We start from the raw sequence: 16155 nt of genomic DNA, 5'->3' as shown, positions 1-16155 counted from the left end.
CCTTCAAATAGCATCCACATCAAAGCTTTGTGAATACTGGACCTGTTCCTCTTTATCTGAGGCAATTTCCATGTACATGTACATGATGCAGATGGAAGTTACCTTCTGGATACCGGATTGAAGCTGCTTGCTATTTAAAATGCTCAGTTTGACAAACATTGCATGCAATTTTTAAAATGGATCAAGGGATCGAGGACAAATGATGATTACCTACTACAATTTGAAATAGATGCTTGATGGGATGAAAAGGGAAATGGACAGGGCTGGATACAGTTACTGTAGATTGCAGTAAAAGGATTACTAGAAATACTTTATATTCTTAATGGAGACAAGCACCTTCATTTTCAAGAAATTTAATAAACCTAAAACACAAATCTTAAACTCTCTGATGCAATAAATTCAGCATTGTTTGAGATTCCATGAAAGAAAAAGCCAGCGTAAACATTTATTCAGGCATAACTCATCCTGTATCTGAGTGTAATGTAATGCAAAGCAATATAAGAGGAATTGTACAACAGAGAACTCCCACAAACATTATAAAGTCGATTTCCAGCAGTGAATATTACCCTTTTTAAGGGAAATTAAAGAAGCTGCTAGAGTTTTTGCCACGGAGCTCACACTGGCGCACACGCTGAGGTGGAAATGACAGTGGTACATGTTGCTGTTTATTGATGACATGATGACTGGCGCATGAAATGCCTCCCGGTGCTCACATTTTGTGAGTGGGTGTTCATCAACAGGAGAGAGCGGCTCCGTTTGGCTGATCACCGTGAAAAGGGCTTACACAGCGTATGAAAGCTTGAAGAAGTTGGGTGGTGACTTGGGACACACATTTGCCCACGGCGTTCCTATTGGTTTATTAGTGATGTGATGACACGGAGGAGTTGGGCTTAACGCTTTATAAAGCTGCTCTGTCCGCGGCGAGCCACTCTTCTAAAGATCACCGTGCCCGAAACTTCACTTTCCAACAAGACACGCAGTGGAAGCAGGGAGGGAAACGTCGGCATTACTGTCCATCATGAGCGAGGTAGGACTATTTTATGATTTAAACCAAAGAAGCGTCGAGATGAACCCTTTTACGCACGGTCCTTGCGCAAAGGGAAACTGTATTAATGAGACTTTAACGCCCCACGCGAGCTGCCGTGTACGCCGGATTTCTGTTAATTGATGGGATTTCTTCACATCTTCTGTTGCAGCTCGGATATGATTCAGTACTGAGCGTCAGACACTATCAAAGTGTGCCGAACAATGATCGATGTAGGAAACACCGGGGCGCATTATTGCACCGTGGGCTACTCCCCGTGAAGTGACAGTGGATTTACGATAAATAACTGTATTTTTCAGTACAGTTGTTGTGATTTATATTTTTGAACTACACAGCCTGGTTAACAGCAGTTACAGGGGACAAAAGGTGGTGAATTTGAGCGCAGTGTGTGTCTGTTTTTTCTTTTTTCTCTTTGTGCTGTTCGCTGTCTTTTTAAAACACTTTTTATTGCAGGGATTCGCAGAGGCTACTGAAGTGTTTTGCTTTTTATCATATAGCTTGTGTGACTGGTAGTACATGGCGATTGTGCCAACTCTACTGTAGGTTTATTGTGCTTCACAAACTCCCAGCAGTTCTGGCTAAAAACGTGTAACATCACAGGGGTTCAGCTTTCAATGGAAAACTGCTGTTTCCTAACTCCGCCGAAACGCCACACAGTCACAGATGTTTGAAATTGGAGGGAGGAGGTTATAAATAGCTCAATTTGATGAATACATTTTTTTGTATTACACCCAGAGTCACCACAGTTTTTCTTTTCTTTAGGTATGGATAGCTGATATTTTCAGCAACTATCACACCTGGTTTAAAAAATCATTTAAAAAGAGCTGCTGTTCTGACAATAATATCTTCAAAGCTCTTTTTTCTTTGTTCGTTTGATTGACACTGTCAGAAGACGGAGGTGGATCCAAGTGACACCTCAATCCTGTTCAGTACTTGAGATGTCTGGACTCATCTGCTGATGGGACATCAGCACACAGCTGCAAGCAGAGGTGCAGACGCCTTGCAATCAGTTCAGTCAGTCAAAGTTGTGCTCGCAAAAACAATACCTTTCAAAGAAATTTTTTAATCTATCTATCTATCTATCTATCTATCTATCTATCTATCTATCTATCTATCTATCTATCTATCTATCTAGATATATCTATATATCTATTCATTCTTATTCAAATGAATATTGTATTGGCCCCATGAACACACTCACACAGACCTCAGAACCAACCCTGAATCAACAAGTCCCATTGTTAAAGGACTGGACTGTTTTTGGTTGTGGCTGGTCTAGAGCACCAGCCAAGTTCAAGAGGAGCCGCCCTGAACTGTCTCATAGAAGCAACAAACATGCTCCCATGGAGATGCAATATAATTGGTGATGTGCTCAGTCTGTTTAGTCTGAGGCCCTCAGCCCCATTTGATCCTGACTGTTGAGTCTCTGAAGAGTGTGTTAATAATTCTTGCTTATTAAGCAGACACTACTGGCTAGTACAAACTGCACTAGCCCACCTGTGTCTAAGGCCAGCTCTTTGGCCATGGATACTGGATGGATTACCCACACAGCTTCTCAAAAACATACCGGTTGAGGCTTCCCACTTTCCCCATTTGTCGTCTTTCTCCTTCTCTCCTCCTCCCCGCTCTTCTCCTTTCAAAATAGAAGTATCAACTCCTATCGATATACATAGAATAAAAGAAAAAAAATCATGCATAAATGTGAATTAGAAATAAAGTTACTCCCAGTGTCCACAACGCTATAGATGGAGGGATCTGTATCTTCACTGGTTTCTCCTTTTTCCAGGCTCCACCTTTGCACCAAGTTTAATGATATTCAGCATGGTGGTGTTTGCATAATCCTGCTAACTAAAACAGAAGCCGGCAAACCTGACAAACAACAATATTTTTTTAAATTAATAAATGGACATTTTTAATCTTGTTACCAAACTGCTGTTGTTGTGATGGCTTAAATTCGGACAGCGAGCATGAATGAATTCATAGTGTGCTACGGTTTTCTGCTGCATCTTATGAGACACAGAAAATAAGTTGAACTGAAGTGATTACCAGGGACAAGTGTGCTTGGAGTTGTGGGAGTTTTCTTGTTTGTACAGGCAGGTGTGTTTGCTTTTCAGAAGCTTATATAGAATTTTTTTGTTTGCGTTTCATCGTGCATACGTTGAGGTTAAAAAAAACATGCACAAATGTTTGCACAAAGGATAAGTTAGCAATTCTGTCAGAGCTCGGTCCTGCAGGGTAGTGGGTATGCAGTTTGTCACTCGTTTAAATGGATCGGCGGCAGACGTCACCTTGGCGTCTCTTCAAGCTGTTTACAACAAGCCACTCGCTGGCTGCCTCAGTAATTGATTTGTTTGAGGTACACACACAATAAAAGCATTAACAGCTTCTAAATAATTGAATCCCCTGAATAACCCAAGCCTTTGGTCTGGTAATGCTGTGAAAAGTGAAGAGAAGCTGGCCTGTTGGTTAAAAGAGGTATAAATTTATTGACTATGTGGCTCTGCTGCAAATGTGAGGAAGAGGAAGGAGAATGGGCAGTGGTGGGGGATGCTAAATAACTTTGGAGCGTTTGGGCGAGTGCTGCGCAGAGCGAAGAAGTCCTCAATCAAAGTCATGAACGTATTCAGACTCTGAAGTTGACTTGAAGCCAGTGAGCGAAGCAGAGCAGCTCAGCATGTTCTGGATGGATGAGTCTCGCAGTGGTCAGCACTGCAGTGCATCCTCCCTCACCCCCGCCACACACTCTGCACTTGCTCTCTCCACCTTCCTCTTTCTCTCCCTCATCTGCACACACCTACTCTGAACTAATTTTCCCCTTCTTCTTCTTTTTTTTTTTTTACCACTTGGCAAATAAACAAAATCTATGACTTAAAGGAAACTTAAAATAAATCTAGTGGCATAATCTACTGAAAGTCCCTAAAGCTGCTTACATGACATGGAGGAGAGAACAAGCTGACTAGAGAGCCTGAAAACTGTGAGGTAGTCAACATGGAGGGAAGTGGTTGACTTAGAGACTTTATTACTTCTGTGGTCTCTATCAAAGTGGTTTTGTCTTCACCTGTTTGACAACATCCGGATATTCTAATAAGAAATATGAAGCAGACTCTATGAAACTTTTCTCAGAAAGCAGTTTTTTGCATGATTGCTGCAGCTGTGTCTCATTACCGTGACCTTGAAGTGTTTGCGTAGTTACATATTTTCGGTGCTTCATTTACATGTGAAGTCAGATACAATGAGCAGAAATCGTTTTGAAAGGGGCAATTTTTTTGTCAGTTTTCGTAAAAATCGGCAGAAATGCACCCCTAAATATGTTTAAAACTCATAAATGCTCATTATAACTTGTAAAATATTTGTCAAAAGGTTCAATAAACACTTTTACTTTCTTAAAAAAAACATATATATATATATATATATATATATATATATATATATATATATATATATAATTTTGGGGGGAATTAGTTCATGGTTCTGGCTTTCAAGGGTTAAAAATGTTTCCACAGAATGAGAAGTTGGTTTTTCCTTTTACAAAAATCTTTTGCAGAACACAAATGACCTTTAGATAAAACCTCATGAAAGTTACTTCTCAAAACAGTCTGTGACATCCATTGAAGAGGAAGCGAGCTTTTATCTCAGCAGCAGTTTGATTTAACAAGCTCAAACGTCATGTATTGATGTAACACCCTGCCCTAGGTTGTTCCTTACGCCCCCATACCCCCCCCCCCCACCCCCCCCAAAAAAGATGAAAAAAATCACTGGCCACTGGAGGGAGCTGCAAAAAGCAAAAACACATTTTTTCCTATCATGGTTACAGCCACCCTTTTAACAGGATCACATCAGTTTCCATGGTGACTGTGTGTGCCCTGCAGAACTGCTATTATGAAGACTCCCTGCACTAAAAAACAATTCAAACAAGCAAGAACAAAAGAACCTTGGGACTCTATTTAGTTAAACTAATAAAATAAACATACAGTAACCAGGATTAGGAATTCTAGCACATAGAAAATCCACACATCACTGGACACTTCACAAATGTGTGTGAAGTGGCAACAGTGTGACTCTAAACTAAGAAAGGGACGACGAAGGGTTAATGCACAGTTCACGAAATAGTTGTTTGAAGGGTACTTGAACTCCCGTTGACTTGCAGGCATTTGCGAACTACACAATCGCACTGTTATGCTGTTACATTCCTGCAGACACTGACTCATAACTAAGCTCTCGTCAAGCCCAAACAGCAGTCTCCGGTGTCCGCAGCTTCAGGAATGGCTTGTTTCCATCAAATAAGCTCCATCATAATTTGAGTCAAGGGCCTTCTTGGTTGTTACTGTCACCTCCCATCCATACTCTGCTGCACTAATTAACGTCAAAGGAGTGCTCTCACAAACTGGCTGGATTATAAAGTAGCAGCACAGATGTGGTGGGTGTGTGCACAGGGTCATTTGAGAAAAGTTCCATTCATGTGTGTGTGTTTTTCTCATCCTAACCCGTAGTTTTTTGCGATATGCAGCAATTGTTTGAACAAGTTGGCCCATCTGAGAATGGAAATGCTAATTAGCTTGATTAGAAATACAACTTCCAGCTTCCTTGGACATTCAGACCTTTCACTGATTTCAAAATAAAAAAGGTAAGCTAAATGACCTTGCCAACAATGTTTTTACTTTAAATTACTTGAGTTTTTAATGATAAGAACAGCTTCATGTGATCTCAGTAAGAAATCAGAGTTTTCAGGCTGCTCAGAATTAGCCTCGCCTTACTTTTGGTGCAGGCAGGAAGCATAAACATGACAGAAAAAGCTGTTTAATCCACTTTAAGCAGAGATTGGATTCCTCTAAGTGCTTAGACTGAAATAACCCAGGCCAGTGTAACAATGATGCCATCATATTAATAGCCAGCATAAATCAGGCGTCTCTCCATAGCTTTGCAGTTTTTGCGAGACTTCAGATGTGCTTACTTAACCACCCATCTTTCGCTTTGCTGCTCTTGATCAAATTATTTTCTCCTAACTTAGTCTATTTTTCATGAGGGAAGGTGACTGTAATTGAGTCTGACACCCAGATAATTTTCTGCTGTGTGTTTTGTGGCAGCAGCTCTCCGACTTCCATTAGTCTCCTGTAATGCTGGACTGACATCTTCACACATCATCATCGTCGCACGCCTCCGATTGGATTGCTTGGTGTTATCCATGAGCTTTGGGTAGGAACTGTAATAGGAGTTGTAATAAATTCAGCGTGTTAATGACTCCAGACGCTTAAATGTATTTGCTGCTGTGGCTTTATGTGTCCTTTTTATTAATGCGGTGACAGTAATGGTATCCATTTTCATTTTTGGTCATTATCTGGGGTGGATGTGAGGAATTGCTTCAGATGATGGTTTTTCCGTCTCGCTTTTGTTGCTCTCGACACTTTGCCAACTCAAAGTTCAAGCATTTGTTCTCCAGCCCATTTGTTTGATTTGTCCATAAGTAGCATGATGTACTTTGTGTTTGAAATGCAGGCTGCATCTACGGGTACAAATCTGCATTGATGCTTAGCAGAATTCAAATACATCTGTCCTAGTCTCTTCAGATTGTAAACCTATAACATGGACTGGTCTGCCCCTACAATCAGAGATTAAGCAGCTTTGAAGCATGTACTGCTGGATTAGGGGACTTTTGGGGATTGCATAGATCTGCTTCAGTCTGATTTGCAATGCTGTTGGCCATATATTTATACACTGTCCAATGGACAGATGGACCCGTGTAAAAAAGTGTTTTTCACCCCAGTGAAACAGACAGATGAATTGGCTTGGCGTGGTAAATGGACTAAAATGTGTTGATACTAAATAAATCGTCTCCTATTTGCCATTTATTGCTGTTAGCCTGTCATAGTTTTAACAGATGATCTGTACCAACAATCAAAGCACTCTGATGGCACCTTTAAAGAGAAATAGGGTGCTGGTCAGCTGATTCACCACTTTAATGCAATTGAAACAAGTATCTGTTTATCTTCATTAGATTGTTGTTTCTGGTTTTGAGTGAAATTTCTGAATTGACCTGGCTAAATATAAAACCTGTAACAGTTCCTCATTCACTGGTCAAAATTTCTATTTGTTAGTATTCAAATATAAATCCCGATTTAAACAAAAAATATGTAATGAAACCATTTTAGGCCACCAGTGTATCAGTCATGAGGGATTAAGGTTGCCAGAAAATCAAAGCTCTGATACTAGAAATTAATACTGGATTAGATACTCACTTGCAACAGTATCAATGCCAGCAGTGCTGCAGACTGACACACAGCCCCTCCCCTCACTCGCAGCCTATCACATGACCAGTTGCTCTGAATTTTAAGAGTTCAGTAAAGCTCTCATTTCAACAGCAATGAAATAGTAAATAGTTATCATAAATGTTAACCTGGCCAGACCACACGTTGATGTTATTAATTTAACTATCAGCATTTACCCAATAGCCGTATTAACAGTCTGTAAAGCTAAGCTAGGTAGCTTTTAGGGGTGTCCAAATTCATAGGCTGCATCCTCCTGAGGACCCGGCCTTCGCGGTGTACGTGGGCCGGGTCCTCAGGAGGATGCAGCCTATGAATTTGGACACCCCCTTAGATACTAGTTTATCTAAGCTAGCTAACTAAGCTAGTAGCTAGCAGCTATGGCTACTAATAAAATATAATGGTAAGGCAATTATCGCATCATTTCACTTAAATATAACAGTTTGCTGACTTTAATATGGGGTATAAAGTAGGTATTCATTATATTAGCTTAAGCTTTTATGTAAATATTTATATGTATATTTTGGGTAGCACAGTGGCACCGTGGTTAGCACTGTTGCCTCACAGCAACAAGGCTGGGGTGTGAAGTTTGCATGTTCTCCCTTGGTCTGCATAGGTACTCCGTCTTCCTCCCGCAGCCCAGAGACATGCAGTTTGTGGAGTTAGGTTAATTAGCAAATTTCCCATTGGTAATGAATGTGAGTGTGAATGGTTGTCTGTTTCTGCTCATCCAGCTCATCATCCAGCTCATCATCCAGCTCATCATCCAGCTCATCATCCAGCTCATCCAGCCCCTGATAAGAATAGGTGGAAGAGAATGGATGGATTGATATAAATGTATTTATATAATAGGCTAAAGTTATGTGACATAGCTGATCTCACAACGGCTATAGCAACTGTCTCAAAGGAAAAAAATGTTAAAGTGTAGGATAACAAAACAAATCGCTTCCACACCTTTTCTATAAATGCTTGGGAGACGACTATTGTGGCAGTTGCACTAGTTGCATTTGTCCATGTGTAGTTTTTTCTGTGCTTTTGGGCATTTTCCTCTTCTTCTTCTTCAGCATGTAAGGATAAGACAAAAACATTTGTATGTGTATGCTGAGCTTGTCAGTTCAGGAAGTACTGCAGCCTCAGCAATGCGCTGCCTATGGTAATAAAAAGAAAAGAACAGAACAGAAAACAAACAAACAACACGAAGTACCATCACGTTTCCAGAATTTGGTATCAAAAGGTATCCTAAGTACCGGTTCTGTTCACTATAAAAGAGTGCTTCTTTCTTTTTAAAATGACTTAGATAATGCTATCAGCCCATTTATTATCTGTTTGTTGATTCATATCAGGTTTAGTTTCCTTCATGTGTCTTATTAACAGACACTTCATCACCAGCACAATCTTTATCAACAGCACAGAAGACATGAATGGCAATTTACTCAGCTGCAGCGTCATTAATCACTTGGGTTGGTGTCGAATGCGCAGCGAAACTATTACACACTGGGTGCTTAAGCGACTGGGATGAAAACAGTTTTTGTAATGCATGTGCGACTGTTGTCTGATTAGTATGCAGCCATAAATTCACCAGCTGCGTGCATGCACCACTGATGGGCCCCTGCATCTTGCACAGCCAATAGCTACAATGTGAAGGGAACCAGTAACCTAAAATGACATCTTTATTAAATCTGTTGTTTACAGAAGTTGTTTTGTCCTGTCCTGGTTGATGCATGAGATGCCGTCAGAACAAACATAAAACGCACAAAAACCACTCATCATTGCCACTTTTTGACACTGATGGAAAAATATGACACATAAAAATGAGGAAAAACAGAAAAACGTTCAAGCACTGTATGTTATGACTGAACAATAAACTAACTCTCAATATGGTAACACTACAGACTGAAAGATGAAAGCACAGGTTGCCAACCGTAAAATACGTAAGTGCAGGTTTAATAGACACCGTTGCTGAGCAAAAGGGGCCAGAGTCATGGCTGCTCTCTGTGCTAACCGCAGTCGTATAAATCACACATTTCAGCAACATCAGCAACGGTGCGGGTGCCTATATTTTAGTCATTCACCTTACGAGTGGTGAGGATTGGGAAGGGCTGAATTAGCAGAGCTGCAAATTTCCCTCCCACAAAATCATTAAAGCGTCACACTCAAAACCTCAGAGACCACAGGGTGGTAAAGCCATATAAGACTTCTTTAATAAGATTGTGCACGCTGTTAGATGTTTTTGCAACAACTGTAGCCCTCAACGTTCTTCAGTTTGCACTTACAACTTACAGTTTGCTACAACAGCTGCTGTTTTGTTCAGCAGTTCCAAGTTGAGCTCTGTCATTCGGGTCATTTAGTTCTTAAACGGAGGTCATGTTATTTGTGTTTTTTTATTAAATGTCTCTGTCAGGAAGAATAAAGGCTACACTAAGTCTTTATGTATGAACCCAGCAAACTCTTAACTGTCCTCATATCAGCATTTGCTACTTATTGTCCTGTGTCTGTGTTCTTGGTAATTATTACGAGCCTCAGTGCATAAAATTACAAGTTGCTGCAACAGAACTGTGTTCATACTCTGCTGGCTTTTCTTTTAATCCCTCTTTGTAGATCGTGTCCTGTCTTCATTGGTATAATAATAGTGTGTTTGCCATGCTTAAATGTCACACTGATTATTATTGGTTTCATTTTCTAGGGATGTTTTTGAGCACATGTATTTGTAACAATAATCAGTGTGACGTCTTATTTGTTTCTTTAATAAACCACAGAATTGATCTGAATGTTTTCCTGCAGAAGCATTGGGCTATGTTTTATAATGAACACAGTTCAACTTTCCAGTTGGAGTGGTTAATTTAACAGAGCTGTAAGTCTAATCGCAGTATTCTTTTTTCTTTCAATTATGGACAAATATGGAGCCTGACTTGTGTTCTCATTTCTACATTGTGGGTCTTTGGAGTTACAGGTAACTGGATGTCTGCGGTGATCAGAGCTGAGGGGAAACACAGATCAGGTGGCATAAATTCATGTGATTGGATAGCAATGCCAAAATATAAAAGCAGGTTCTGCATTCCTTCTTCGCATAAGCCAGAAATGGTAAAACAAATAGCACACAATCACTCAGATGCAAGAAGTAAAGTTGTTTTTTCCTCATGGCCCTCAGGTCACCGTCTTTGCTCAGAGCGAATCTGCCTGAAACACTTTTCATCTGAGCAGACACAGTTCAACTCCTGGCCTCTGCACTTTCCCACCGGGAATAATAAAAACGGAGACAACAGTGCTGTTTACAATCAATAAACTAGTAGACAATCCCCTTGGCGTTACTTTGAAAGTTCAGTTGCTGCTAACCAGCTAACTCTGGCCCTTCCTATATTGTGTTTTCTTACTGCCAGTGTTTGAGATTTATCAGCTGCTTGAGCTTCTCCTCCATCTGTGTTGGATTGTACCTCATGACAGTAATCTTAATTCTGCTCTGGAGTTTTGCTGCAAGTTGTAGGATCACCTAAACAAGAACCTTCTGCATTTTCTGCTTCATGTGCTTCTTTACTGAACTCACCAAGGCTGCAGAGCAGAACAAGGATCAGCTGCAGGAGGAGAGACTAAAGCCTGAATTAGACTTCTTTGGGGAATCTTAGTAGATCCATCCTTTGTTCATCATTTGCTTCCAAAGCATCAGGCTGATGATGACCACATGCTCAGCTTGATGCTTTAAAACAAGACCTCAGTAACCAATGAGGGATGTCAAAGCGGCTACGTCTGTCTTTTATACACAGTCCATGCTCCTTTTGAGTACAGACACACTCCCCTTAACACCACTACTTTCAAAAATCAAATCCACATCCACCCCTCTCACCTTTAGATTTCTTAGACTGAACTCTCTACTATCTGATCAAGATCTTAGGTTGGTAGTAGGTCGGCTGGTGGTTTCTACACTTTCGCCTCTCGTGGTAGGACAGTAGACTAATCTTTCTCTGACGTAAACTTCAAGAACTAAAAGAAAGAAAAGAAACTTTTTCCGTTTACGTTGTTTCACCCTCAACTCTCCGTGACCTACTTTTGCTTTTTTCAAATTCTTAATGGGCATCATGTGTGGCAGAAAACTGTGGAACACAAGCCTTAAAATAACTGTAGAAAAATGATTTAATTATTTTAAATAAAATTAATTTAAGAGTGATTTAATTTATTTCCAATTCCTCACTTGTTGTTTTTATCCACAGTTCTGATTTGGTTATAACTGCTAAGAAATACACATTAGGGAACCCACTGAACAAGGAGAAAGGAAGTTTGTGGAAACGTTTCCAGATTATGAGTTGATTCCTGATTATTAACACATCAAATACCAGTTCTTCTTCAGGAAGTTGTTCTGTGGGCCGTCTCCATCTGACGATGTCCGACGGGACGGCACAAGCAGAGGACAGATCGTCATTCCACATAATTAGAGCCTTAATTTGAACACCTTGCTCTTTTCACTTCATTTGCAAAGATACTCTCCTGCTGCCTGGCCCACAAAGGCAGACTGTGGTGCAATCTGGGTCGCCTGGTTAGGTAGCATGCTTTCTTTATGTTACTCCCCCCGTCAAATGATGGCCGCTTGCCTTGTATCTGAAAAACAGAGCTCCTGCCAGCCGGTTGGCCCGCTTCTAAACAAGCCGGTCTACTTCGATGTTAGCTCATCAGATCAAAATGGTCAGTGATCCTGAGCCAGACAAAGAAGCTGAAGCCAAAACCTCAATTATCACATTATGCCAGCTACGCTAATGAATCAGCTATACAGGTCAACTAAGTAAGAAGGTTCCAGGATGCAGAATATTTATTTTTTCCTCATTCTCATCTCATCTGCTTCAAAATACAAATAACCATTCATGTGAGCCACACAATTGCATTACTGCAAGAAGCTACAGAAGCTTTCCAGGTGCAAATATAATTTTGGTTAATAAAACAATAGATGAGGCAAGAAAGTCTGTTTGCAAGTATGTTTACAAAGATCTTACAGTGTAGACATCGTAGACATTATAAAACCATATGTCATGTTAACAGCTGATCTGAAAACATAAAAAATATGAAGCTCGACAAAGATTCAAATTCAAAATGCCACCAACACATGGCACAATAACATTTAAACATCATCAGAGATGGGGAGTTACAAGTAACGTGTTACTGTAATCGGATTGTTTCAAGTAACAAGTAAAGTAATGGATTACTATTGCAAAAAAAATAATTAGATTACTGTTACTCTCCTGTAAGCATGCTGCGTTACTGTGTTGCTAAACCGTGATTTTGTTTGTGAGAGTGTCTCGTGACAATGACGTACGAGCGTGCGACGCCCGTGGCAGCAACAGACGTGTGTAGAACAACAAAGGATAATCTGGAGTGTGGGGGAGAGTACGGCCATGCAGCGTTTAAAGCGTGGACGTATTTACATTACTTTGAGTTTTAGTCTGCAAAAAGAGAAAGAAACATTAGCATCCGCTGTACACTCTGCGTGGGAAGAAAACTTCTTTCATTATTAAACTTCAAATCTGAGCAAGCACCAAGCAAGCCGCCACGGGAATGTGAAGTTCACAGAGAAACTCCCAGATCTCCCCGCTGACATGACCGCTGTAGCACCGGGCAAACCTCCACCCGCCCCACTCCTGCTAAACAGGTCAAAATAGATTTAAGAGCGACAGGACGTAATACCGCTGAGTCTTTGATTTTATTTATTTTTTGCTGTGTTTTACTTGCATCAATTTGAAAGAATGAGTGTAAACACAAATTAAATTAAAATTCTATTTTATATGATGGATCATGCAGAAAAAATAGAATTGGGCTGAAATATTTGCTTTTTTATTGCTTATTGCTTATTGCTTTATTACGTATTTAGGTTGTGTATCATGTTTTTAAAAAGTAACTAAGTAACTAATTACTTTTGAAAATAAGTAATCATTAAAGTAATGGAATTACTTTTTTTGGAGAAGTAATCAATGATTAGTTATTAATTACTTTTTTCAAGTAACTTGGCCAACACTGGTCGGTGTGTGAATGAACGTTTTTGTGGGCGGGTTTTCCGAGTGATCATTGGAGGTTAAGATTTCCTGTCTTTAAGCTTAGCTAACCAGAGGAGGTCAGCAAAACAGCCACTATTTAGACATGGAAGTGTAAGTCAGAGTGAAGCAACACCTGTAAATTAACTGAAATATTCGGCCACTGGCTTCATTTAGCTCTGTGAACAACTTGAACTTTCTGTGAAAAGATGGTTTTGTGTTAAAAACATTAAAATAGAAACAAGTTTTCGCTCTTGCTGCAAAGCTTTGTCAAATCAGCAGGCTCACTGAATGAACCCTCAAGCCGCTCACGTTTATTTCCTGGCTTGCTGGTTAGTCTGTGGCTCTTTTGGTCAGTGCAGTCTGTGGCAGCACAATATACAATGCCAACGCGAGGAAAACCAATCCCCAGACACTGGTGACACCCACATTAATGACAGAAACACAGAAAGATGTAATCTCGCCAATTTCAAGGCTCATTAATTTGTGTAACAGACGGAAGCTTGAAAAAATAATTTGAAGGGGGTTCTAATGCGTTTCTCCCTCCTTTCCTCTTGTTCCTTCCCTCATTGCTTCTCTCAGTGGAAACAGCTTTTTCCCTTTACTAGCACACCATGAAAACAAATGATTTTTATTCCAGGGATATTTGTAGTTTTGTTTTCTTTCTGCACCCCAAAGGCATTAGCACTTCTTTGTTTAGTGTTGACCGCATTATGAGAGCTCAGACTTTCACTGCTGCAAAGCAAAACAAAAGAAAAAGACTTTTGTGAGTCAGTGTGAGAGGTTTGATTTGAGCTTTTCCAAGGAGGGCTCCTTGGTTGCATGGCAGCCAGCCTGCTTTTTTGCTTAGGCTCGTAATTTTACCGAAAGCCCTCCTCAGCCCGAAACTCGGAGGAATGCAAAGGAAGCAAAACAACTAAAAGTGTGTCTCTCACACTGACAGGCACAAGTAAAGGTGGCTAGACGGTGTCAGGAGTAGTGAGGAAGAGAAAAGAGGGGAACGAGGAGTTTGACATCATCTCCTCGCCTAATGAAACGATATGCGTGCGACTGAGTTTCTACGTGTTGAGGTTCCCGAGGCTGACTGCGCAAACGTCCAGGCATCTCAAGTCACCTTCAAACAGCTGATGTTTGTGACACGTACTCCTCCCCTGCTGATTCCTCCTACAGTATCACTAATTCTCCACTGAGGAGGAAAGCCAACTCGACTCGTTATTTGTAAAAGTAGCACCTTCCTTCATCGCAGTGCCGTTCCCGCACCGACACTCAGCAATTTTTTTGGCTGAAGGTAGGTGTGAGAGCATTTTAGCTTAACAGTATTGCGAATGCGCCCAAATATGAGCTGAGCAACAGCGTTGGTTAATATTTGCCAGTGTTTACTGGTGGCAGCTGTATCACAACAGTGATGTGTTGGCAGCGATGAAAGGTTTTAAAAAAGCAATTTTTATAATTTTATAAAATAAGAGTTGTTTTCCTGGCACAAAAGAATGAAAATGTACCCGTTTTGAGCCAAACTTCCATTTAAAACATTATTTCGGTGCAAGCTTACGGAGTTAAAAGAGAAAACTCTACTAGTAATTGTGTTGTCACTAGTGATTAATACCATTTTCCTTTGCCACATTCACATGCAGAGTAGCAGCTCAGACACATTTCAACCTTAATGCTCACTTAATGTCTCTCTTTGACTCATAAAAGCCTCTCTTTATGTTCTAATTACTGTGGTCAAACTACTGCCCGTCTTTCTAGAGAAAGGGAAAAAAAGCATCCAGGGAAACTCAGTAATCATGTTTCATGGTGCTGCACTGCAGGAGTAAGAACCCACCCACTTCCTCCACACTCTCAACCAGACGTGCACTGTCCGCCCAACAAAGGAAAGAAAATCCAAAAAATCTGCAGTGAGGAGTTATTGACCCAGCACTGATTTGGCGATGCTTCAGGACGCCCTGTGGCCCTTATGACAGTATGGTTTATGTAACTGCCAATGGAGCTCATACAGATGAGTGGTCTGTAACACACAATCCAGCGCACGCAAACGCAGACACACACAAAACACTCGTAGTAAAGAGCACAAGCAGACACCCACTCCCACTGCCTGCACAGTGAGGATGAACACGCTGATTTCTGAAGAGCTGAAGAGGCAGGTGGAGAGTAAAGTTAGAGCATTGAGAGGGAAACAGCACAGCAGCATCCTGAAACGCACATAACACGGCCGTAAAGGCTGCAGATGCAGATCGCTACGCCTTTATTAACATGTCACTGTCATGGAAACAAGGCGTCTACAGCCCCGCACGTATCTCTGTGTGTTACTGTGTGAAGCCTGTGGAACAGATATGTAACCGACATGGTGAGTTTGTTATTTTTAGTGCAGCGCTAACGCTTCCATTCTTCCTGCTGATGCCTCACATCCTTATTGCCGCTTTTGTTTCCTTAAAGGCTCGGTTGTGCAGGCTAACAGATGGAAGTGATGAAGACTTGTGCTCGCACACTGTGGAGGAAATGAGGGGCAATGAAGTGTTGGGCCCTCATTTGTGGGGACGGGGCTTAAATCTGCTTTTTATTTCTAAAGCTACAGTCACACTAGGAAAACAGTAGTTGGATCAGAATTATTGTAACTGTAGGCTTTAAAACGGTTGCTTCAAAAAAAGGGACCAGGTTTGTGACCACTCATAGTTGTTGTCTTCAACATGACCTCTGCAGCAGTAAAACAGCAGTAAGCAAGTTGAAGGTTTAGCTCACTGCCTTCAAATTCTTGTGAATATTTCTTGTTTTAAAAATATTTTAGCTGTTTACACTGACCACTTAATTTAGGAATTATTTTTCTGGGTCGAACTCAGTTTTTCAA

General features: G+C 40.7%; 1 protein-coding gene across 1 annotated transcript in view; it reads left to right on the top strand.

Moving 5' to 3' along the window:
• Positions 1 to 698: 698 nt before the first annotated feature.
• pcp4b (Purkinje cell protein 4b) overlaps positions 699 to 16155 on the top strand; it is a 46488-nt gene continuing 31031 nt past the window's right edge. Inside the window, exon 1 of the mRNA XM_035911656.2 lies at positions 699 to 1027. Coding sequence (XP_035767549.1) covers positions 1019 to 1027 — 9 coding nt within the window. The 5' untranslated portion in view covers positions 699 to 1018. The remainder of the gene's footprint in view (positions 1028 to 16155) is intronic.

This window comes from Neolamprologus brichardi, chromosome 14, assembly GCF_056152115.1.
Source record: "Neolamprologus brichardi isolate AB-2024 chromosome 14, ASM5615211v1, whole genome shotgun sequence".
NCBI lineage: Eukaryota > Metazoa > Chordata > Actinopteri > Cichliformes > Cichlidae > Neolamprologus > Neolamprologus brichardi.
The sequence above is the reverse complement of the archived record's forward strand: the minus strand, read 5'-3'. Positions and strand labels throughout refer to the sequence as shown.